Source organism: Protomyctophum parallelum (genome assembly GCF_964188405.1).
Source record: "Protomyctophum parallelum genome assembly, chromosome: 7".
In the NCBI taxonomy this organism is placed as follows: domain Eukaryota; kingdom Metazoa; phylum Chordata; class Actinopteri; order Myctophiformes; family Myctophidae; genus Protomyctophum; species Protomyctophum parallelum.
This window is the reverse complement of record NC_139705.1, coordinates 43,207,194-43,233,553: the sequence shown is the minus strand read 5'-3', so window position 1 is coordinate 43,233,553 and position 26,360 is coordinate 43,207,194. Positions and strand designations below refer to the sequence as shown.

The window sequence follows — 26,360 nt, the reverse complement described above, 5'->3', positions numbered from 1 at the left end:
ATGAAAAACGGCATGCTATAGTATGCCGTACGGTAGGGGCTATAGCCCATGGTCAAAAATGATGAAAAACGAGGATAAAAAAAAATAATCAAAAATTTAAAAAACGATGGGCTATAACCCATGTTTATGGGGAAAAAAAAAATTCAAATCCTCAAAAATGATGAAAAACGGCGTGCTATAGTATGCCGTATGGTATGGGCTATAGCCCATGGTCAAAAATGATGAAAAACGAGGATACAAAAAAAATTCTAAAATTCAAAAAACGATGGGCTATAACCTATGTCTTTTGAATTTTTGATTTTTTTTTTCAAATCCTCAAAAATGATGAAAAACGGCATGCTATAGTATGCCGTACGGTAGGGGCTATAGCCCATGGTCAAAAATGATGAAAAACGAGGATAAAAAAAAATAATCAAAAATTTAAAAAACGATGGGCTATAACCCATGTTTATGGGGGAAAAAAAAATTCAAATCCTCAAAAATGATGAAAAACGGCGTGCTATAGTATGCCGTACGGTATGGGCTATAGCCCATGGTCAAAAATTATGAAAAACGAGGATACAAAAAAAATTCAAAAATTCAAAAAACAATGGGCTATAACCCATGTTTTTTTTTAATTTTTAATTTTTTTCAAATCCTCAAAAATGATGAAAAACGGCATGCTATAGTATGCCGTACGGTAGGGGCTATAGCCCATGGTCAAAAATGATGAAAAACGAGGATACAAAAAAAAATCAAAAATTCAAAAAACAATGGGCTATAACCCATGTTTTTTTAATTTTTGATTTTTTTTCAAATCCTCAAAAATTATGAAAAACGGCGTGCTATAGTATGCCGTACGGTATGGGCTATAGCCCATGGTCAAAAATGATGAAAAACGAGGATTTTTTTTTTCTTCAAAAATTCAAAAAACGATGGGCTATAACCCATGTTTTTTGAATTTTTGATATTTTTTCAAATCCTCAAAAATGATGAAAAACGGCGTGCTATAGTATGCCGTACGGTATGGGCTATAGCCCATGGTCAAAAATGATGAAAAACGAGGATACAAAAAAAATCAAAAATTCAAAAAACGATGGGCTATAACCCATGTTTTTTTTTATTTTTAATTTTTTTCAAATCCTCAAAAATTATGAAAAACGGCGTGCTATAGTATGCCGTACGGTAGGGGCTATAGCCCATAGTCAAAAATGATGAAAAACGAGGATAAAAAAAAAAAATCAAAAATTCAAAAAACGATGGGCTATAACCCTTGTTTATGGAATTTTTCATTTTTTTTCAAATACTCAAAAATGATGAAAAACTAGGTAATTTTCTTTTTTTTTAATTGAAAAAACGATGGGCTATAACCCATGTTTTTTTAAATGTTTCACTTTTTTCAAATCCTCAAAAATGATGAAAAACTGCGTGCTATAGTATGCCGTACGGTAGGGGCTATAGCCCATGGTCAAAAATGATGAAAAATGAGGATAAAAAAGAATAATCAAAAATTCAAAAAACGATGGGCTATAACCCATGTTTTTTTAATTTTTGATTTTTTTTCAAATCCTCAAAAATTATGAAAAACGGCATGCTATAGTATGCCGTACGGTAGGGGCTATAGCCCATGGTCAAAAATGATGAAAAACGAGGATACAAAAAAAAATCAAAAATTCAAAAAACAATGGGCTATAACCCATGTTTTTTGAATTTTTCATTTTTTTCAAATCCTCAAAAATGATGAAAAACGGCATGCTATAGTATGCCGTACGGTATGGGCTATAGCCCATGGTCAAAAATGATGAAAAACGAGGATACAAAAAAAATCAAAAATTCAAAAAACGATGGGCTATAACCCATGTTTTTTTAATTTTTAATTTTTTTCAAATCCTCAAAAATGATGAAAAACGGCGTGCTATAGTATGCCGTACGGTATGGGCTATAGCCCATGGTCAAAAATGATGAAAAACGAGGATACAAAAAAAATTCAAAAATTCAAAAAACAATGGGCTATAACCCATGTTTTTTTTGAATTTTTCATTTTTTTCAAATCCTCAAAAATGATGAAAAACGGCGTGCTATAGTATGCCGTACGGTATGGGCTATAGCCCATGGTCAAAAATGATGAAAAACGAGGATACATTTTTTTTCAAAAATTCAAAAAACGATGGGCTATAGCCCATGTTTTTTAATTTTTTTTTTTTTTTCAAATCCTCAAAAATGATGAAAAACGGCGTGCTATAGTATGCCGTACGGTATGGACTATAGCCCATGGTCAAAAATGATGAAAAACGAGGATACAAAAAAAATTCAAAAATTAAAAAAACAATGGGCTATAACCCATGTTTTTTTTAATTTTTAATTTTTTTCAAATCCTCAAAAATGATGAAAAACGGCATGCTATAGTATGCCGTACGGTAGGGGCTATAGCCCATGGTCAAAAATGATGAAAAACGAGGATACAAAAAAAAATCAAAAATTCAAAAAACAATGGGCTATAACCCATGTTTTTTTAATTTTTAATTTTTTTCAAATCCTCAAAAATGATGAAAAACGGCATGCTATAGTATGCCGTACGGTAGGGGCTATAGCCCATGGTCAAAAATGATGAAAAACGAGGATAAAAAAGAATAATCAAAAATTAAAAAAACTATGGGCTATAACCCATGTTTTTTTAATTTTAGATTTTTTTTCAAATCCTCAAAAATGATGAAAAACGGCGTGCTATAGTATGCCGTACGGTATGGGCTATAGCCCATGGTCAAAAATTATGAAAAACGAGGATTTTTTTTTTCTTCAAAAATTCAAAAAACGATGGGCTATAACCCATGTTTTTTGAATTTTTGATATTTTTTCAAATCCTCAAAAATGATGAAAAACCGCGTGCTATAGTATGCCGTACGGTATGGGCTATAGCCCATGGTCAAAAATGATGAAAAACGAGGATACAAAAAGAATCAAAAATTCAAAAAACGATGGGCTATAACCCATGTTTTTTTAATTTTTATTTTTTTTCAAATCCTCAAAAATGATGAAAAACGGCGTGCTATAGTATGCCGTACGGTATGGGCTATAGCCCATGGTCAAAAATGATGAAAAACGAGGATACAAAAAATTTTCAAAAATTCAAAAAACAATGGGCTATAACCCATGTTTTTTTTTTATTTTTAATTTTTTTCAAATCCTCAAAAATTATGAAAAACGGCATGCTATAGTATGCCGTACGGTAGGGGCTATAGCCCATGGTCAAAAATGATGAAAAACGAGGATACAAAAAAATATCAAAAATTCAAAAAACAATGGGCTATAACCCATGTTTTTTGAATTTTTCATTTTTTTTCAAATCCTCAAAAATTATGAAAAACGGCGTGCTATAGTATGCCGTACGGTATGGGCTATAGCCCATGGTCAAAAATGATGAAAAACGAGGATTTTTTTTTTCTTCAAAAATTCAAAAAACGATGGGCTATAACCCATGTTTTTTGAATTTTTGATTTTTTTTCAAATCCTCAAAAAAGATGAAAAACGGCGTGCTATAGTATGCCGTACGGTATGGGCTATAGCCCATGGTCAAAAATGATGAAAAACGAGGATACAAAAAAAATTCAAAAATTCAAAAAACAATGGGCTATAACCCATGTTTTTTTTGAATTTTTCATTTTTTTCAAATCCTCAAAAATGATGAAAAACGGCATGCTATAGTATGCCGTACGGTAGGGGCTATAGCCCATGGTCAAAAATGATGAAAAACGAGGATAAAAAAAAATAATCAAAAATTAAAAAAACGATGGGCTATAACCCATGTTTATGGAAAAAAAAAATTCAAATCCTCAAAAATGATGAAAAACGGCGTGCTATAGTATGCCGTACGGTATGGGCTATAGCCCATGGTCAAAAATGATGAAAAACGAGGATACAAAGAAAATTCAAAAATTCAAAAAACAATGGGCTATAACCCATGTTTTTTTTTTAATTTTTCATTTTTTTCAAATCCTCAAAAATGATGAAAAACGGCATGCTATAGTATGCCGTACGGTAGGGGCTATAGCCCATGGTCAAAAATGATGAAAAACGAGGATACAAAAAAAAATCAAAAATTCAAAAGACAATGGGCTATAACCCATGTTTTTTGAATTTTTTATTTTTTTTCAAATCCTCAAAAATGATGAAAAACGGCGTGCTATAGTATGCCGTACGGTAGGGGCTATAGCCCATGGTCAAAAATGATGAAAAACGAGGATAAAAAAGAATAATCAAAAATTAAAAAAACTATGGGCTATAACCCATGTTTTTTTAATTTTTGATTTTTTTTCAAATCCTCAAAAATGATGAAAAACGGCGTGCTATAGTATGCCGTACGGTATGGGCTATAGCCCATGGTCAAAAATTATGAAAAACGAGGATTTTTTTTTTCTTCAAAAATTCAAAAAACGATGGGCTATAACCCATGTTTTTTGAATTTTTGATATTTTTTCAAATCCTCAAAAATGATGAAAAACCGCGTGCTATAGTATGCCGTACGGTATGGGCTATAGCCCATGGTCAAAAATGATGAAAAACGAGGATACAAAAAGAATCAAAAATTCAAAAAACGATGGGCTATAACCCATGTTTTTTTAATTTTTATTTTTTTCAAATCCTCAAAAATGATGAAAAACGGCGTGCTATAGTATGCCGTACGGTAGGGGCTATAGCCCATGGTCAAAAATGATGAAAAACGAGGATACAAAAAAAAATCAAAAATTCAAAAAACAATGGGCTATAACCCATGTTTTTTGAATTTTTCATTTTTTTTCAAATCCTCAAAAATTATGAAAAACGGCGTGCTATAGTATGCCGTACGGTATGGGCTATAGCCCATGGTCAAAAATGATGAAAAACGAGGATACAAAAAAAATTCAAAAATTCAAAAAACAATGGGCTATAACCCATGTTTTTTTTGAATTTTTCATTTTTTTCAAATCCTCAAAAATGATGAAAAACGGCATGCTATAGTATGCCGTACGGTAGGGGCTATAGCCCATGGTCAAAAATGATGAAAAACGAGGATAAAAAAAAATAATCAAAAATTAAAAAAACGATGGGCTATAACCCATGTTTATGGAAAAAAAAAATTCAAATCCTCAAAAATGATGAAAAACGGCGTGCTATAGTATGCCGTACGGTATGGGCTATAGCCCATGGTCAAAAATGATGAAAAACGAGGATACAAAGAAAATTCAAAAATTCAAAAAACAATGGGCTATAACCCATGTTTTTTTTTGAATTTTTCATTTTTTTCAAATCCTCAAAAATGATGAAAAACGGCGTGCTATAGTATGCCGTACGGTATGGGCTATAGCCCATGGTCAAAAATGATGAAAAACGAGGATAAAAAAAAATAATCAAAAATTAAAAAAACGATGGGCTATAACCCATGTTTATGGAAAAAAAAAAATCAAATCCTCAAAAATGATGAAAAACGGCGTGCTATAGTATGCCGTACGGTATGGGCTATAGCCCATGGTCAAAAATGATGAAAAACGAGGATACAAAGAAAATTCAAAAATTCAAAAAACAATGGGCTATAACCCATGTTTTTTTTTGAATTTTTCATTTTTTTCAAATCCTCAAAAATGATGAAAAACGGCATGCTATAGTATGCCGTACGGTAGGGGCTATAGCCCATGGTCAAAAATGATGAAAAACGAGGATACAAAAAAAAATCAAAAATTCAAAAGACAATGGGCTATAACCCATGTTTTTTGAATTTTTTATTTTTTTTCAAATCCTCAAAAATTATGAAAAACGGCGTGCTATAGTATGCCGTACGGTATGGGCTATAGCCCATGGTCAAAAATGATGAAAAACGAGGATTTTTTTTTTCTTCAAAAATTCAAAAAACGATGGGCTATAACCCATGTTTTTTGAATTTTTGATATTTTTTCAAATCCTCAAAAATGATGAAAAACGGCGTGCTATAGTATGCCGTACGGTATGGGCTATAGCCCATGGTCAAAAATGATGAAAAACGAGGATACAAAAAAAATCAAAAATTCAAAAAACGATGGGCTATAACCCATGTTTTTTTTATTTTTTATTTTTTTCAAATCCTCAAAAATGATGAAAAACGGCGTGCTATAGTATGCCGTACGGTATGGGCTATAGCCCATGGTCAAAAATGATGAAAAACGAGGATACAAAAAAAATTCAAAAATTAAAAAAACAATGGGCTATAACCCATGTTTTTTTTTAATTTTTAATTTTTTTCAAATCCTCAAAAATGATGAAAAACGGCATGCTATAGTATGCCGTACGGTAGGGGCTATAGCCCATGGTCAAAAATGATGAAAAACGAGGATACAAAAAAAAATCTAAAATTCAAAAAACAATGGGCTATAACCCATGTTTTTTGAATTTTTCATTTTTTTCAAATCCTCAAAAATGATGAAAAATGGCGTGCTATAGTAAGCCGTACGGTAGGGGCTATAGCCCATGGTAAAAAATGATGAAAAACGAGGATTTTTTTTTTTTTTCAAAAATTCAAAAAACGATGGGCTATAACCCATGTTTTTTGAATTTTTGATTTTTTTTCAAATGCTCAAAAATGATGAAAAACGGCGTGCTATAGTAAGCCGTACGGTATGGGCTATAGCCCATGTTCAAAAATGATGAAAAACGAGGTTAATTCTTTTTTTCAAAAATTCAAAAAACGATGGGCTATAACCCATGTTTTTTGAATTTTTGATTTTTTTTCAAATCCTCAAAAATGATGAAAAACGAGGATACAAAAAAAATCAAAAATTCAAAAAACGATGGGCTATAACCCATGTTTTTTTAATTTAATTTTTTTTTCAAATCCTCAAAAATGATGAAAAACGAGGATTTCTTTTTTTTCAAAAATTCAAAAAACGATGGGCTATATAACCCATGTTTTTTTAATTTTTAATTTTTTTCAAATCCTCAAAAATGATGAAAAACGGCGTGCTATAGTATGCCGTACGGTAGGGGCTATAGCCCATGGTCAAAAATGATGAAAAACGAGGATAAAAAAAAATAATCAAAAATTCAAAAAACGATGGGCTATAACCCATGTTTTTTTAATTTTAGATTTTAGTTCAAATCCTCAAAAAATTATGATAAACGGCGTGCTATAGTATGCCGTACGGTATGGGCTATAGCCCATGGTCAAAAATGATGAAAAACGAGGATTTTTTTTTTTTTAAATTCAAAAAACGATGGGCTATAACCCATGTTTTTTGAATTTTTGATATTTTTTCAAATCCTCAAAAATGATGAAAAACGATGGGCTATAGCCCATTTCTTTTTAATTTTTTTCAATTCCTCAAAAATGATGAAAAACGGCGTGCTATAGTATGCCGTACGGTATGGGCTATAGCCCATGGTAAAAAATGATGAAAAACGAGGATACAAAAAAAATTCAAAAATTCAAAAAACGATGGGCTATAACCCATGTTTTTTTAATTTTAGATTTTTTTTCAAATCCTCAAAAATTATGATAAACGGCGTGCTATAGTATGCCGTACGGTATGGGCTATAGCCCATGGTCAAAAATGATGAAAAACGAGGATTTTTTTTTTCAGAAATTCAAAAAACGATGGGCTATAACCCATATTTTTTGAATTTTTGATTTTTTTTCAAATCCTCAATAATGATGAAAAACGGCGTGCTATAGTATGCCGTACGGTATGGGCTATAGCCCATGGTCAAAAATGATGAAAAACGAGGATTTAAAAAAAATCTAAAATTCAAAAAACGATGGGCATTAACCCATGTTTTTTGAATTTTTGATTTTTTTTCAAATACTCAAAAATAATGAAAAACAAGGTAATTTTCTTTTTTTTTTAATTAAAAAAACTATGGGCTATAACCCATGTTTTTTAAATTTTTGATTTTTTTTCAAATCCTCAAAAATGATGAAAAACGGCGTGCTATAGTAGGCCGTACGGTAGGGGCTACCCATGCCCATGGTCAAAAATGATGAAAAACGAGGATAAATTCTTTTTTCAAAAATTCAAAGAACGATGGGCTATAACCCATGTTCAAAAATGATGAAAAACAAGGTTAATGTTTTTTTTCAAAAATTAAAAAAACGATGGGCTATAACCCATGTCTTTTGAATTTTAGATATTTTTTTCAAATCCTCAAAAACTATGAAAAACGGCGTGCTATAGTAGGCCGTACGGTAGGGGCTATAGCCCATGGTCAAAAATGATGAAAAACGAGGATATTTTTTTTTTTCAAAAATTCAAAGAACGATGGGCTATAACCCATGTTTTTTGAATTGTTGATTTTTTTTCAAATCCTCAAAAATGATGAAAAACGGCGTGCTATAGTATGCCGTACGGTAGGGGCTATAGCCCATGGTCAAAAATTATGAAAAACGAGGATAATTTATTTTTCAAAAATTAAAAAAACGATGGGTTATAACCCATGTTTTTTTTTTTTTTTTTTTTTTTTCAAATCCTCAACATTTTTGAAAAACGGCGTGCTATAGTATGCCGTACGGTATAGGCTATAGCCCATGTTCAAAAATGATGAAAAACGAGGTAATTTTTTTTTCAAAAATTCAAAAAACGATGGGCTATATATAACCCATGTCTTTTGAATTTTTGATTTTTTTTCAAATCCTCAAAAATGATGAAAAACGGCATGCTATAGTTCCCGCATGCTGTACGATAGGGGCTATAGCCCATGTTCAAAAATGATGAAAAACGATGTAAAAAAAAATAATTAAAAAATTTAAAAAAACGATGGGCAAAAACCCATGTTTGTTTTGTTTTTTGGTTTTTTTCAAATCCTCAAAAAAATTGAAAAACGGCGTGCTATGGTATGGGCTATAGCCCATGTTCAAAAATGATGAAAAACGAGGTAACTTTTTTTTATTAAACATAAAAAAAACGATGGGCTATAACCCATGTTTTTTGAATTTTTTTCAAATCCTCAAAAATGATGAAAAACGGAGTGCTATAGTATGCCGTACGATATGGGCTATAGCCCATGGTCCAAAATGATGAAAAACGAGGATAAAACAAAATAATCAAAAAACGATGGGCTATAACCCATCGTTTTTTTAATTTTTTTATTTCTTTTAAATCCTCAAAAATGAAAAACGGCGTGCTATAGTATGCCGTACGATATGGGCTATGGCCCATTGTCACAAATGATGAAAAACGAGGATACAAAAAATCCAGAAATTCAAAAAACGATGGGCTATAACCCATCGTTTTTTTCATTTTTTTCAAATCCTCAAAAATTATGAAAAACGGCATGCTATAGTATGCCGTACGATATGGGCTATAGCCCATGGTCCAAAATGATGACGTTCTCTCTACCGCAACATACTTAAAAGTATAGTGGTGTATGAGAATGGGTGTTGCGGAGGATGAGAAACATTAGCATGTTTTTCTAACAACAGAGAAGCCTACATACTTACACCTAGCAACCCCATTCTAGCCTACTTACGTTCATCTTACGGGGGACATTTTTGCCTGAAAAGGAATCTTTGAAAGGTGTCATAGTTTTAGAAATATAGTGCTTTCAAATTTGAGACTTTTAACATGGGGCTCAATGGCAGATTTTGGCACGTCAAAAAATCACTTTCACCTAGAAACTCCATTCACACGTTTTATTATTCAGCTTACTGTGGAGACACATGCTGGAACGTTTTACTTTGAAATGTTTTGTAGTTTTTGTTAGTGCTTTCAAATTTGAGACATTTATAATGCTTTTCCGTGATTTTCACCTTTTTTTCAATTCCTCCAAAATCGTGAAAAATGTCACCCCATAGCATGCACTCCGATACGATGGACTATAGCCTGTCGCTTTTCAGATGTTTTCACCTTTTTTTCCAAATTCTCAGAAATCGTGAAAAATGGCACCCTATAGCATGTGCTCCGAGACGATGGACTATAGCCTGTCGCTTTCTGTGATTTTCACCTTTTTTCAATTCCTCCGAAATCGTGAAAAATGGCACCCTATAGCATGCACTCTGATACGATGCCTGTCGCTTTCTGTGATTTTCACCTTTTTTTTAAATCCTCAAATCGTGAAAACTGGCTTGACTTCCGAAACCATGAACACGAAAGTTGTTCGTCACACATGTGTATCAAAGTTCTATTGCTCACGGTAAAACGGTTCCTGAGCTTTTCCCGTTTAAAGTTTGCATTTTCAGTTTTAGTGCTATAGTACCACCCTTTGGCCAATGGTAGTGGGCTTCGCGTCCTCACCGTTTGGCATGGCCCTCTACCATATTGCCAAGTTTCGCGAAAACTCGACAGCACGGAGAAGAGAAAAACAGACACAATAAGGGATCAAGAGTCCCTTCGGGCTTGTCACTTAATAAATAGACTTGGTACCATAACTGTATGGAGTACAAACACAGTAGAGAACCTGGGGGTTATCATCTATGAAACGGCAACACAATATAAAAAGTAAACCATTTAAATACAACAAATTGAGCAGGGCACCGCAGGGAGTTGAACCCCGTTCTGGTAAACCAGGAAGTACCACAACCAGGGCCTTAGTTTTGTTGTAATTTACAGGTCCAACAGCAATCACATTAATTTACATTTCTTTCAACAGTAAGAATGCCATCATATCGCACACACCATACATGTAACTTCCATTACCTCTTATTATTCCCAGAATTAAAAAACTATTTTTTACGATTTCGGAGGATTTGAAAAAAAAAGGTGAAAATCACGGGAAAGCGACAGGCTATAGTCCATCGTCTCGGAGCGCATGCGGTGATAAATCATGTAAATACAACACATTGAGCAGGGCACTGCAGGGAGTTGAACCCCGTTCTGGTAAACCAGGAAGAACCACACCAGTGCTTTAGTTTGTTTTGTTGTAATTTACAGGTCCAACAGCAATCACATTCATTACATTTCAACAATAGTAATTTCACAATTTACGCTGTAGGCAATAACAGTATTTAAAAGAATAAATCACAAAGCTAACTGTCAAATTTGCTAAATATTTTTAAATGTACACTTGCCGACCTCCCACGACAAAATCATTAAAATAAGTAGGTTATAGTACAGCGGCTAACAGCCATATTGTGAGAGAACCTTTCACTTGGTGATACAAGCGTGAAATTTGGCATGAACATGCCTCTGGGTCAACTCTTTAACTTTTTTAACCGAGCCATCCAATAATCCAATATGGCGGTGCTATTTCAAGATGGCCGCCACATCTAAATGTTAGCCTATGTCTACATTTCTTACAAATTTTAGGAAACATTTCAACATTATAGATAGATTTTTTTTATTCTTTATATTTATTTTTTATTGTTTTTAGTTTTCATACTGAAAATGGTAGCATGCTAATGCTAACATGGTAGCATGCTAATGCTAACATAATAATGCTAACATGGTAATATGTTAGCATGCTAACATAGCATGCTAACATGATAATGCTAACATGCTAATGCTAACATGCTAGTGCTAACATGTTAACATGATAATGTCAACATGCTAATGCTAACATGCAACATGCCAACATGCTAGTACTGACATGCTGCTAATGCTAACATGAATGTTAACATGCTAACCTGCTAGCATGCTAGTGCTAACATGCTGTTAATGCTAACATGCTAATGCTAACATGCTAGCACTAACATGCTAACATGCTGATGTTGATGCATGTTAGCATTAGCATGTTAGCATTAGCAGCATGCCAGTACTAGCATGCTGCATGTTAGCATTGGCATGTTGGCATTATCATGTTAGCATGAGCATGTTAGCATTAGCATGCTACCATGTTAGCATTAAGTTAGCATTAGCATGCTACCATTTTCAGTATGAAAACTAAAAATAACAAAAAAAGAAAAAAAGAATATAAAGAATATTTAAAAAATATTAAAAAAATAATAAAAAAACTCTATCTATAATGGTGACATTTTTCCTAAAATGTGTAAGAAATGTAGACATAGGCTAACATTTAGATGTGGCGGTCATCTTGAAATAGCACCGACATATTGGATTCTTGGATGGCTCGGTTAAAAAAAAGTTAAAGAGTTCATGACAAATGTCACGCTTGTATCCCCAAGCGAACAACCGTTCCAATGATCTGCTATATTGCACAAATTTTGTGTGCGTGTGTACATCTGTAATCCACGTAACTCGAGAACCGGTCGCCCCACCGACTTCAAATTCGACACACACGTTCCACACACCCACAGGGAGTGCAGTGCCCGGTCTCGAGTCGGCCGCACCCATGGTTGTCCAGAACTGCCACAAAAGGCCTTTTTTATTTGGCGGCCATCTTGAAAGATGACCGCCATATTGGATTTTTCGTTGGCTCGGTTAAAAAAGTTAAAGAGGTGACCCAGAGGCATGTTCATGCCAAATTTCACGCTTGTATCACCAAGTGAAAGATCGTTCCTATTATCTGCTGTACTAATTTTTCACGATTTCAGATGATTTGAAAAAAAAGGTGAGAATATCGGAAAAGCGAAAGGTTGTAGTCCATCATCTTGGAGCGCATGCTATTTCACGATATGTGTGTAATTATTTGTATTTGTTTTATTGTTCTGTTTTTTTCACTACACAAGTAAATAAACAAATTGTCTTTTGGGAATTTGCACCTTGGTACACACACAATATGAAATATATGAAAGCAGAGAATCATAGCTTCAAATTGACATATTGGTTATGTTCAGTTTGACCCACCAGTTGGAGATATGGGTTATAGAGTAATGTCTTGCAGAGAAACAGCGAGTTGAGAAAACAGGCTTGAAAGGTTCACTTGTGGTCTTTTAACATTACACCTAGCTACACGTTTAAGCATTTATTTCATATTTACATGTTGATTTCAGCTTTGACACTTATTTCAGACATGCTCTAGTATGTGGAGTCTGCCTGTACTATAAACTCATCTGGTGAAAATCTGGAATTTGCGCGATGGCAGACTCAGGTTGGGAAAGCTGCCTGACAAGGCAGAGATGTGAGATGATCACGTTATGGAATCGCCTTACCCAACTGCCAGAAGAGAGGCTTACAAAAATTATATTTAATTGGAATAAAAGTTGTAATCATCCGTGGATAAGAGAAGTCTCCTCAATTTCTGACTTAAACACATTTTTAAATAACCTTCATTGTAACATTAATACAGTCAAATATAAACTAAATATAAACTATACAGCAGATAGACATTTTTAAGACATCATGGACACTTTGATGTAAACCTCAGTAAAGTGTTTATCTCACAAACATAATTAAACTAAGATTTGGTTGCAAAAGGGGTGAAGTGTATTTTTTGGCAAAGTATAAATGAATTTTATGAAGCCTAAAAGCCATACAGAAATGTAAACTTTGTATTCATATGTGTGACAAATGAATGGTCAACTTAACATGTAATGGTGACACAGCCCTAGTTTCTACTACTGCAGGGTTCCCCAATAGACGGCCCGCGGGCCACCTTGTGGCCGCTGGAAGAGTTAAAATAATAAATGTATTTTTTTGCCCTTTTTTGCCCTTGAGGAAAATTAATTGGGGAACCCTGTACTACAGCCACATGTAATCCAGGTACGTACCGTGGGGGGCCTTCCGTCGCTCGGTTGAAGATAGCCGGTATTAATAAAGCCACGAAGGTTGTATGGCACATACGTCCCGAGCACCGTTCGCCTCGTAATCTCAGGAAGAGCGTTCGTTGACACCGTTATACGTTTCAGCTCAGCCGAGTAAACACTCCTTTACCAATACCAGCCATCTCCTGATGACCCCATCCAAGGTCACATGATTAACCTGTAAGACACATACATAAAAACATTTCATACATTGTAAAATTCATATAATATTAAAGGGATATTTCATATTTCCCTTTATTCTCTACTCAGGCTTATGTGAACACATCAGACAGCTTTTAAGTTGCTTGATTCAGTATTTAGTTATTTGATATTAATTTTAGCTGCCCCCTCCCTTCCTATACAAACCATTGTAACTTTAAACTCTATTTTAACCATGATAGATTGAAAACACCCAAACTTTTTTCTGGTGACTGTCTTTCAAATACGTGAGGGGGCCGTGGCTTTTCATTTAGCCTACCGTTCTTATTTATTTTTGATGCTTTAGTCTGTTCCGGCCTCCTTCTGAAGGGCATTTTCCAAAATTATTAAAAAATAAATAAGAACGGTAGGCTAAATGAAAAGGCATGGCCCACTCGCGTATTTGAAGGACACCATCAGTCACCAGGAAAGAAGTTAAGCGTTTGATTAATCTATCATGGTTAAATTGACTTTGAAGTTACAATGGATTTGTATAGGAAGGAGTCAGGGCAGTAAAATGAATATTGAATATCTAATTACTGAATAAAGTAACTTAACTGTCTGTGGTGTTTACATAAGCCCGAGTAGATGATACGACAAAAAGTTTGTTTTTTAAAGTGAATTATCCCTTTAAGATGTTGGAAAATAAAGAGGGAAAATTCAAAATCTACATTATATAACTTGAGTCAAAATAAAAGTTTTGGCATCAAAATGTACTTTAAATGACCAAAAGTATGCAGATTGTCCCATTTGAAATGTTTAACAAAACATTGTACCTTGCTTGTAAATCAGCCATTTTCAAATGGCCAAAATATGGCTGTAGTGGTAAATGAACAATGTAGGCTGGTATGTTTAGTAATAATACAAATCTACAAAGTAACTAGTAGTTAAGTTTCCAAATAATAGAGTATATTTTCTACACTAAACTTCAGTAAAGGTAATGATTTATTTTCACCACTGTTGGGAACCATGATCGTTTCATTCTCTAAGGCCTCCATCACACCTAAAAAACAGCCGTCTTGTCGTGTCTGTGTTTGATGGCTGCCTCAATGCTTTTCCAATGGAAGTCACATGGTTTGAGCAAACATTTGTTTGATGGCTGTGTTCTGTCCCCCTCCCCTCCATCAAATACAAATGTTTGGTCAAACAATGTGACTTCCATTGGAAATACATTGATGGCCGCCTTCCAATGGAAGTCACATGGTTTGACCAAACATTTGTATTTGATGAAGGGGAGGGGGGGAATCAAACACAAGTGTTTGGTCAAACCATGTGCCTCCCATTGGAAAAGCATTGAGGCGGCCAGCAAACACAGGCAGGGCAACAGAACATGCATTCTTTATGTGTGAATGAGGCCTACAAGTACAAACATTACTGACATTGTCGTCCATTTAGTGTGACAGTCCTATAAATCCTCTTATGTTTAAACAATAAACAGTCCTATCCTCTAATGTCTAAACAATAACAGTGTTAACACTACGAAGTCTGAAAAAAATTCACTACTACTCAGTCGGCTGACGGTCAGGGGGACCGTGTTTTTGGTGCGATTTGATTGGCCACTCTCTCCCCCACTGATCGTCCCTCTCCAGCTGGAGAAGACATTGTTCAAGCCTGCATCCCATTTCCAACGAATTAAATCATATTATGTTTCTTAACACATGTTTTCACTCCTAAAATGTATAAAACTAATAATACATGTGAAAAATATATATTTTGCCGTTGCCCGTTACTATATTGCAACATAGCCATGGAAGAGTGTCGTGTTGCTGCCTTTTGTTGTCCTTTTTTTTCTTCCAAAAGAGCAAAGATCACTTGTCTTTTCTTGTGTGTTATCGATGTAATTAATACATGTGACCCCACGCGATGTACAGACTGCTTGACTAGGCATGTAAACATGACATAATTGTATTAATGTTTAAGTGTAATGATGTTATTGACCGGATTGTCCGTAGTCCTCCAGCCGTTAGCTTACAGTTGCTAATATTATAAGCTAACAACATTACTAAAGCCAATGTATTGCATTAAATGCGGTCTGTCCGCGGTAAATTACTTATACAAGTGAGTCGCGTTATATCTACCTAAATTACCAGCCAAAGTACATTCCAAATAAACAATTATTAGCCACGTTATGTTGTTATATCAGTTTAATTAATAAAAAACATCGCATTTGTCGGCCGTTAGCACTGTGAATTCAACATCCGGCGAGGAGAGGATACGGATCGTGTATTTATTGTGTATGGAAATCGGCGCATACAGACAGATACACGACCGGATGTAAGCCTTGCACACTAAATAGACATTTACATGCTTCCCTGAGAGGGAGAGAGAGAGAAAAAGGAAAGTTTTGACTGACAAAGAGCTGGCGATATTGAGCCTATATGCCAGAACAAATTAATCCACAGCAGCAGGCCTACATACGTTCCACGTCGCTTGCAGAAAGAACTGTTCTTTTGACTGACAAAACATTTAGCGGTTCGGGAGGTCTATCTGGTTGGAATTATTTCAAACACTTTATTTTGTATCGCGCATCGGCAAGCGTTCTCGCTTCATGGAAAGTAAATGTCGGGTCGTAACCGAGCATTCAATAATAATAATAACAATGATAATAATCATTGTATTCATATTCCTATTATCTTATCAAAATAATAAACAAATTCCAAGTTAATTAATCAGCCAAACGTATATGATTTAATTCGTTGGACATGGAATGCAGGCTTGAACAACAACAACAAGAATGCCTTCTGTTTGTGTTCTTTTTTTTTCTCCACTTTCTTTCAATCATAACTCGCTCATCTTTTGCTCATTTAAAAAGATTCAAAATACCATGTAAACTATGGAATTGGGGCTTTCATTTGGTATATAAATCGGTTGTGTAGGCGCTCTCTATGAAACGATATCAAGTGAAAAGGAAATGTCGGGGAATGACCATTAACACCATTATCAAGCAGCGCAAACAAAAGACGAGCGGGGGATAAAGGGGGAGAGCGGTCGATTGGGCCGATTATAGTCAGACTGAGTAAGAGATATATGCCTAAAATCATATTTACAAAACGTTTCAAATGGAAAAAAAAACAGAGATGATTTCAATCGAATATTTAGACAAAGTCATGCAAGGGGAACTTTCTCTGGACTCCATGGGCTAAGAAAATAAACGTTGAAATCTCAAATTCGGTCAGAACGGCTGCTTAGACTTCCTAGTGTTAAAGGATAAAACCGTGTTTCTCAAACAAACGCTTCTTACTTTGGAACAAACCGCTTCACTCCCAGACAGCATGCAGTGAAACAGCCTGGATCCCTAACCAAACAGCATGCTGGGAAACAACATGGCCGCTTCTATTTAAATCCAAAGCCCCGCCCACTGGATCCGGTCACCTGTTCAACTCAGAGTGATAAGTGATTGGATCATCCACTGTTGATCATCACAGCTGTGTACGCACGCACGCACTCACACATGCATTATTTTACCCTTTGGTTGGTTATAAACACTTATATTAATAAACACAAGGACGTGTGTGTCTGTGGCTGTCTGTATCAGGTTTATAGGTTTGTTTAATTCGCCATCTTGGATCTCATCTCATGGATGAAAAATATGTTTACATGTTGCATGTAAACGTGAGGATAGCTCATGTAAACAGGTGTAGATGTAAACAGGTGTAGGCTGAGGATAGCCGGGTGGAGTAAAGTCCGATACTACATGTAAACAGGTGTAGGTGTAAGAGAGAGAGAGAGAGAGAGAGAGAGAGAGAGAGAGAGAGAGAGAGAGAGAGAGAGTGATTTTATTTTATAGGAAGGCAACATCAGAGAAAATACAATGATCAACACGCACGGAGGCACGCAGGCAGGCAGGCAGGCAGACAGACAGACATCTTTGTGTAGGATAAACATTGCCGATTTCAAAGCGATTTCATTAGCCAATATCATCACAGGAAAAAAACTAGATTTATTTGTGTTTGTGATGAAATTTTGTTTAGAATAATTACAAAGATTAGAAAAAGAAAGTATAAATCTGCCTGTCTGTTTTCTCAGGCACACTCCTGTCCACACAGGCTCTTTCAAACGGAGACCGATCAGACAGATTGGTTGCCTTATGTTGACAGTGAGTGTACGAGTGATAGATGGCAACTCTGTGAATAGCTGTGGAACCTAATGTCATTTGGATATAAGAGTGGAATGTAAATCTCATTTTGGGCAGTACTGCAGGCCCAGTGCTCCACTACACCTCTATCCCTCACTATAGCCATAATGTGGTCAACGTGCGGCCTATAGGTGACTCAGAAGGAAAAATTGATCTCATCCAGCGCAAGGCTTTAGATTCCCTCATACCACGTTTAAATGGTCCTATCACACTAAACCGCAGCAGTTATCAAAACATGCCCCCCAACTTCCTTCCTGGAACACTGTTTGAGAACCAGTGCCTGGCTTCCACCATTTAAATCTTTGAACCCAATAATTTGTCTAGAGAGCCCACTTCTCTCCTGCAGTGCATTACCCTGTCAGGTTCACTGTGGGGGCATTGGCAATTTGCATAGAGACGGAATAAATCAACACAGATGTACGACAATAAAGGCAATTTGATACGGCCATTTAAACAGACAGCGTCTTTAGATCCTATAGATCAGTTGGAGTAAATGCATTATGGTCGCAGAACACACATCCACCCACCATCTCTGTTTCTCTAGTCTGGCTGGTCTGGGTCCAGGGGCAGTCATTGAAGAGAACGATTAGATGCCCATCCCATCTGGCCTGGGCCATTCCCTCCATCTCCCCTTCTGTCCCACATATCCTCAGGCCATCAGAAAGGAAATGAGAATCACAGTGGAAGAATATGGGGGAACTTTAAGGATAGAGGGATGGATGACTGGGCTTAATTGCTTGTCTGTTGAGGCCCCTAAAGCGGACATGTACATAGACAGATGTTAAAGGTGAATCTTGATGGGGCATAAGCCTTTGTTAAAATCCCATTTGTTTCTCAAATCAAAATGCCCTCTTTGAGGTAATGTAAACATACAGTATACATTATACATTTGTTTTCTGTTTTCTAATTCTCTTGTTGTAATAGTTAAGAATGTATCTTGCTGTCAAATAATTTACACCTATTTTTCATGTTGCTATTGTGCAGGTGAATGAGTTCTTACAGATCAAGTCAGTGCAATCAAAGTTCCTGTCACATCCGAACCACTTCTCAAGCTGAATGATGCCTTCCCATGCATGTGGGGAACGATGTAAGTCAGGAATCAGGGCCTGCGCCCGTAATTACATACTAACATACTATTTCTGTCTATATCTTTCTGTGGCTCCAGATGATCCCTGTGCTTTAGACCCGCTGTTTACCTGTCTGTCTAGCATCAAATGTTGGATGAGTGAGAACTTTCTCAAGCTAAATGAGGATAAGACAGAAGTTCTCATAATCGGTTCTAGTGAGCAGAAATAATCAATATTAACCCATTCTGACCTGAGATCAGATTCTAAAAATGTCTATTACATCCTGACAGTTTCATTATTAACCCATTCTCACCTGAGATCAGATTCTAAAAGTGTCTTCGATTTTTCAAAAATAGCAGACCTACAAGCTCGTATCGCGCCACTCGGTGGCGCGATATGAGCTTGTAGATCTGCTATTTTTCAATAGCTAAAGCACAACATGATGCCAACACCAAAATGGGTGCCCGGTCAGAATGGGTTAAGCAGACTTGGCAACCTGACTGTAGAAAGTAACAGTACAGTAAAGAACCTGGGGGTTATTATTGATTCTGAATTGAATTTTAATTCACACATTAATCATGTTACCAAGATTGCCTTTTTTCACCTTAGAAATATTGCACGAATCAGAGCCTATGTGTCCTTGGACGATGCAAAAACGCTAATCCACGCCTTTGTTTTTTCTCGGCTTGATTACTGCAATGCACTTTTTTCAGGACTGCCTAAGAAAACAACTGACAGATTACAACTTGTCCAAAATGCAGCAGCCAGAGTTTTAACTAGAACTAAGATGAGAGAACATATTACTCCAGTTTTGGCATCACTGCACTGGCTTCCGGTTGTTTTTAGGATTGATTTTAAAATTATTTTACTTGTCTATAAAGCTCTCAATGGTCTCGCACCTTCCTACCTGCATGCCTAAATATGTCCCAAACCGCCCGCTAAGGTCTTCCACTGCTGGCCTGCTCGCTTTGCCTAAAAAAATGGCAACTAAAAAATACGGGGAAGCAGCTTTTTGCTTCTACGGGCCGTCGGCATGGAACAAGCTCCCACTGTACCTTCGTCAGGCAGCCTCTGTAGACATTTTTAAAGCTCAGCTCAAGACCCACTTCTACAACATTGCTTTTAATTGATCTTTTATTTTAATTTTTTGTTATTCATGTCCTCACTGTATTGCATTACTGCTTGGTTTTCTTTTAATGTCGTTGCCTTGCTTTTCTTTTATTCTCCATTGTTCTGTAAAGCAACTTGAGCTGCATTCCATGTCATGAAAGGTGCTATACAAATAAAGTTTTATTATATTATTATTATTATTTAGTATGTGTGTGTGTGTGTGTGTGTGTGTGTGTGTGTGTGTGTGTGTGTGTGTGTGTGTGTGTGTGTGTGTGTGTGTGTGTGTGTGTGTGTGTGTGTGTGTGTGTGTGTGTGTGTGTGTAGGGATAAGGGGTGTCGGAAGAGATGGTATAGTTTAGATGAGTGAGATGGTTTTGAACTACTGACCCAGTACAATGGAAGCATCTGTTTACCTATTGGAGCTCCCTGCTGGCTGGAACAGCACACCTTGGAATATGAAGGAACAACCAATAAGGTCCACTCTGGCAGTGTTTTTCAACCTTGTTCAGAAAAGGTGAACATTAACCTTGACATGGAAGTAGTACGTTTCAGCTTCAGTATACTTCTGCAGAAGTTCTGAGAAAGTTCTGAATCCCCCTTCAGTGAATGAACAAATCAAAATAGTTGTTTCGTGAGGAAAACACTGAATCCTAAAGTTTTTGCTTCCAACTTGTGTAAAGAAGTAGGCAGACAATCTCCCATCATTTGTTGATTTCCGGAAATGGAGGAAGAATAGAGATAGAAGGAACAGGACAACAGGTCAGATATTCAAATATTCCAGAATTACAGTAAAATCAACTCGTTGTAGTAGTTTAGTTATTCCAGATATTCCTGCTATGAGTAGAGTAAGATAATATGTGTACAGGGTGCATAGGAAGAATAAATGACAGTGGTATGAGGCAGTTAAAATAGCAGCATATATTATATAGTATACCAGTATCGGAACACCGGCTGATATGCCCTTATTTTGTCATATCGGGTCATATCGGGATCGGCGAATATGCCAGTCTAACCACCGATCCGAAACATGGGTAAGGGGTTGACATATACTATGGCAGGTAATAAACTGTTTGGGCATGTGGAGTTTGCATTCGAGTTGCCTAAACTGCAAGTGCACGTTTGAGTGAGGAGTCTGCTATAAACACAACACGAGATATCTGTCTCTAACCAAACACCTCCGCTCTGCTCCGTAGGCCTACCGTCGCCCCTTCTCTCTCCCTCTCTCCACACACACACAGAGACACACACACTCAACGTGCAGTCAGTGGCTCTAAAAGCACATTAACTCTACTACGATATATATATAAAAAGAAAACACCCGCAGACTTTTGTTGCATGTTCCACGTGGTTCCCTATAGTCGAACGTGTCAAGAATGCAACGCAGCTGAACGAACGGTCAATGCTTGTCTCGAGTTAGACATCAAACCCTTGACTTCCGGTTTATGTACTTTTTTCTTATAAATATTATTCTCTGGCATTGGTATTCGGTATCAGTATCAGCTAACATCCCTAATAGTAAGTAACAGATTAAAAAAAATACAAGAACCGCCCCACCAAGTACTCTGTGTGGGTTGGCAGACGAAAATGAAGGCAAATGTGGTTTGATCATTAGAAATGGCAACAGATAAAACAGTAACAGATATTGATCATGCAGAATTTGTAGGACTCCTTTTATGATAGTTTTGGAATTAGTGTGAGGTTGACCTTTGACTCTGCATTGATGAACTGTTAAAGTCTTTATTGGCAGTAGAGGGGAAATAAAGTAGCTTTTTGTGATCGATACAAATTGGAAACCATCCACATGTATAATCAATGAAGGGTCAAAATGCTACACGGTGCACAGTGCTGATAGCATAAGGACTCATCGAGTCAGACTAGTTGTTTTGCTGTGTATATTTAACTCATGGGCAACTCCAAACTTTAGCAACACATTTATTGTAGGTGGGAATATTGGATCCGACTGTTCTAGCGGGTTGTATTGATTTGGTTTTTCTTTCATTTTTTTCTCCTTTTTTCTGTCAGATATGAGAGTACTGTAGGTGCGTGCATGCGTGCATGTGTGCGTGTGTGTGTGTGTGTGTGTGTGTGTGTGTGTGTGTGTGTGTGTGTGTGTGTGTGTGTGTGTGTGTGTGTGTGTGTGTGTGTGCGTGTGTGAGGGAAAGAGAGATAAAGAGCAACAAGAAGAGCATAATGTGCATGTGTGTGCATGCATGTTAGCACGGATGGTCCCTGACAGACAGTGTTCTGGGAGCAGGCCCGGGTGATGCTGTCTGACCGCACATTGACAGACAGGCAGCCAATCGATGAGGAGATGAAGTCTGCTGTTGGTTCATTGACCTGCGGCGCTAAAGCACACCTGGAGGTCATCATCGCATCTCACTCTGGACTGCCAGGTCAGCACTAATTGATCCCTGCTACGTGTTTCCTGTGTTCAAACCACCTGTGGCTGTGAATAACCTGGAACGCGTTGGGATGTATACTGTAGGGATGGCACTTTTAGTGCCATTATTTGTATTTCCATATTTTGTATGTATTATGTGGCAATATAAACTATATAATTTGTGTTTTTGAAAGGCAGCAACTGCTAAAAAAGCCAACAAAAAAATATAGTGTTGAAAATATAATACAATCTCTAATTTAGATATTAGATATGATTTTATATATCCATAGTTTTTGTGAATAAATGTACAGTACGTGTAATATCGTGATAATCATGAAACTGTGATTATTTCTCTGGTACCTCTCGCCAGAGGTCACTCCAATTGTCACACTTAAAGTAGCAGATCAAGTGTTTATGGAGGGAAAATATGACACACCCACCACTTGTTATTGCTAAAATAAATGGCCTCCGCTTTGTATTTATTGGACTATAACTGACTTCACCGTGCCTCGAAGAGGCCAGAATGCTATGCGGACAGATAACACATTAACCAACTTAAAGGACAACTTTAGTTTTTTTCAACCAAGGTTCATGTTTTAGGTTGTTATTAGAGAAAGTAAAAGATGAGTCTTATTTTATTTTTCATTTACTGCTTTCTTTCGTTTTAGGGATTTTAGCTCTTTTTGACAGGGGGGCGGGGGTATTCGAGCATGGGGCTAAATATGTATTTTTTTACAACATTTTATGGTGATTTATTTTTGTATTATTTACTATAGTCCTAATAAACCCCAGGAAATTACATCTGGCCACAGCAGATCACAGGATCTACTGAATGTGAAGGTAGCCTACTGGGGGAAGGCTTATACTGTGTGTATAGGCTCAATATGTCAGTTTGACACATTCAATAGATCCCGTGATCTTTTGTGGTCAGATGCAATTTCTTGGGGTTTATTAGGACTATAGTAAATAATTAAAAAAAAAAATCGCCATAATATTAAAAAAAAAAAATACATATTTAGCCCCATGCTCGAATGCCCCCGACCCCCTGTCAAAAACTGCTAAAATCCCCAAAACAAAAGAAAGCAGCAAATGAAAGAAAATTAACACTTTCACCTTTTAGTTTCTCTAATAACAACCTAAAACATGAACCTTGGTTGAAAAAAACTAAAGTTGTCCTTTAAATGTGCTGAGCATTTGTACCACTGTCTCGGTGAGTGTATTGAACAGCACAGTTCATTGAAGCAAATCCTTTTCTCACATAATTCCCACAATGGACTGTTAGATGATATTTCTCAAACAGAATGACCATGGACATTTTATCCACCACGTGTACAAGAAGTACTTGTTTGTTGATGCAAAGCACGGCTGTGGGCGTATAACTCCGGGTCGGGAGGGTGACTGCATTTCTATCAAGGTTGTCAGAAATCCATTCTTCATTCTGTTCCCTGCTAACAAGCACCCCTCCCCCCCCTACTCTCAAATCTGGCATCTGGCCATTGCGTTCTTGTGATCCAGTTATCATGCAGTTTTGAACACTCACTCTTATCAAGGTGAGTGTTACTCGATACACGGCTTGGGGCCGCCGCCTCTAGCTGCTCTGCCAGGGCCGTAATCAAAATGTAGTTCAACTCCCTGCAGCTAAAATAATTATGTTCTCTCCTGCAGTTTCAAATGCAGATCATGTCAGTATCATGGTCAGTAGTACAATGGTAAGTATCATGGCAGTATTATGTCGGTATCAGGTCAGTATCTCTTCAGTATCATCGTGGTCAGTATAATGTCAGTATCAGGTCAGTATCATGATCAGTATCATCTGAGGTTTTTGTCAACCTGATAGAATGACTTTTTTTTTTATATTTTTTAACTACATTCTTTAGCATGGCATTACTTTATGGTCTTAACTAACCTGATACATGCGTTTAAGATTTTCTTTGTAACGGACCCCTCTGAAATGTAACAATGAACAAAAGCATGACGCCTTGTCGGGTGTTTTATTATTTGAAAGTGTCACCACACATTAACCCTGGCATCAGACATGTATAAATGTATAATCCCCCCCCCCAAACATGCACGCACGCACTCAAAATAGGCAATCTTTACAAGCTTCTGAGCTTGTAGGGCTCAAGTGGTTAAAGGTATATTCAGTGATTTCACTCAAAAAACCTTAGGTTTCGTTTTTGGCTGTGGGACCCAGCCTTTCGTCCAATCAGGATAGAGAGTCAAAAACGAAACCTAAGGTTTTTTGACCCCCAGGGGTTAACTGGGGACAGGGAGGAACTCCTTATATGGCCAGCACACTCTATAGTAGGGAGGATTATCACAACAAAACAAAAAAATAAGTGATATTTGAATTAAGTGAAATCACTGAATATACCTTTAAGCAATCAGATACAGGCAACATTCACAAAAGACTCCTTGTGAACCAAAACTTCCCATACAGAAATCAGTGACAGATTGAGGAGCCAGGAGGCAGCGTTCTCAGAAGGAGGGGAAACTTTATTCATAACACAGGGTGCTGACGGAGAATCATCAGCTGAGCTTCTATATTACAAGTTTGATCTGCAAGGCTGCATAATATATACGTTAACGTATTTGGAAATAGCAGTGGCACTAGAAACACGCTTAAACAGACCCCCCTTTTTATTTACATTTTCTTCACTTTTCTTACAAAATGGTACAAAGAACAATACAAAATATTTGTGCTGTTGACAGTTTTACAAAAAAGTGTTTTGTCTTGATAACTGTGCAATGATTCTATTTTCTTTTTTTTTACCTTTCCTTCTTTCGAATCTATGTGAGTTTGGTACACCAGAATTCATTCTGGCTGCAGCCTCGGTCATGCGGGCTGCAACACATTTAAAAACATTGTATGGTTACTGTTATAGAACTCTTCTGTCCATTATAAAAAAAGACACATGCAAATAAAAGCTCAAATTGTACAGTTGCATTTTGCCAACTTGATCAGTTTAGTTTCAAGCAATTACTACATTATGTACACTCAAACTTGAGCAATATGCGGCCACCTCGATTTTGACCCTGCTGCTTTTCTTACACAGTAAAATCATCAGTGCCAATTTAATATCCATATACATTACACACGCACACAATTAAATGAACACTCAGGATCTTACAATGTAGTGGTCTCGGCCATTGCAGAACTCCTTTCTAATTGCTGCTTGAGCGCTTCATGTGAATCTCCACTGAAGTGAGACTAATTGTCTGTTCAGGCTAACACCAGAGCCATAGAGAGAGAGAGTCCCAAAGACTTCCATTGTAAATGAAGAATATCCATATTCATAATATTATTCATATTATTAAATATTCAATAATTTATTGACCAAACCAGCTGATTTGAAAATTTCATTCGGTATAATCAGAGATAATGAGAACAAGAAGATTATGGAAGTAACACTTGTAGTGTGTACCTTGGTTCCAGTGTCAATCAATCGTAATGGGTGTTTAAGCACGCTCGCTACATGAGCTAAGCGATTGCATTGCGGTGAGATCAAAGAATATCATAACTCCGTCTTTCAACCCGTCAAAAGGGGAAGCTGACTGGGTGGAGGGGCCAGGCACGCCTATAAACAGTTGTAAGACAGTTAATTAATTAATTAATTAATTAATTAACTGCCAGTCTTTTCAGTGCTGGCCCTTATTTTGAAGGTCAACTGGTCCCCAGGCCATGAACCAGAAGTAACTAGTGGCTGTGTTGAAGTCCCACACGATCCGTTCTTTCACCAAAAACATACATTTTGTATAACCATTTTGTTTTGCTTTAGTTAGGGGCAACCTATAGAACCATGCATATGTTGGCGAAGAGCGCGATCAATCATAGACCACTGAAAAGACGGCATGGTGGAGATCTCCGTCATCGGCGGTGAAGCGTTGGATTAAATGTTATTAAAAGCTAAACTTTGG

At 36.6% G+C, this 26,360-nt stretch overlaps 1 protein-coding gene across 1 annotated transcript in view; it reads right to left on the bottom strand.

The window, feature by feature from the left end:
* LOC310862119 (cadherin-4-like) overlaps positions 1-22,429 on the bottom strand; it is a gene marked incomplete at its 5' end in the record, with an annotated part of 78,930 nt that extends 56,501 nt beyond the window's left edge. Inside the window, 4 exons of the mRNA XM_083769855.1 lie at positions 18,413-18,584; positions 20,476-20,509; positions 20,608-20,659; positions 22,301-22,429. Coding sequence (XP_083625981.1) covers positions 18,413-18,584; positions 20,476-20,509; positions 20,608-20,659; positions 22,301-22,429 — 387 coding nt within the window. The remainder of the gene's footprint in view (positions 1-18,412; positions 18,585-20,475; positions 20,510-20,607; positions 20,660-22,300) is intronic.
* Between the last annotated feature and the right edge of the window lie 3,931 nt (positions 22,430-26,360).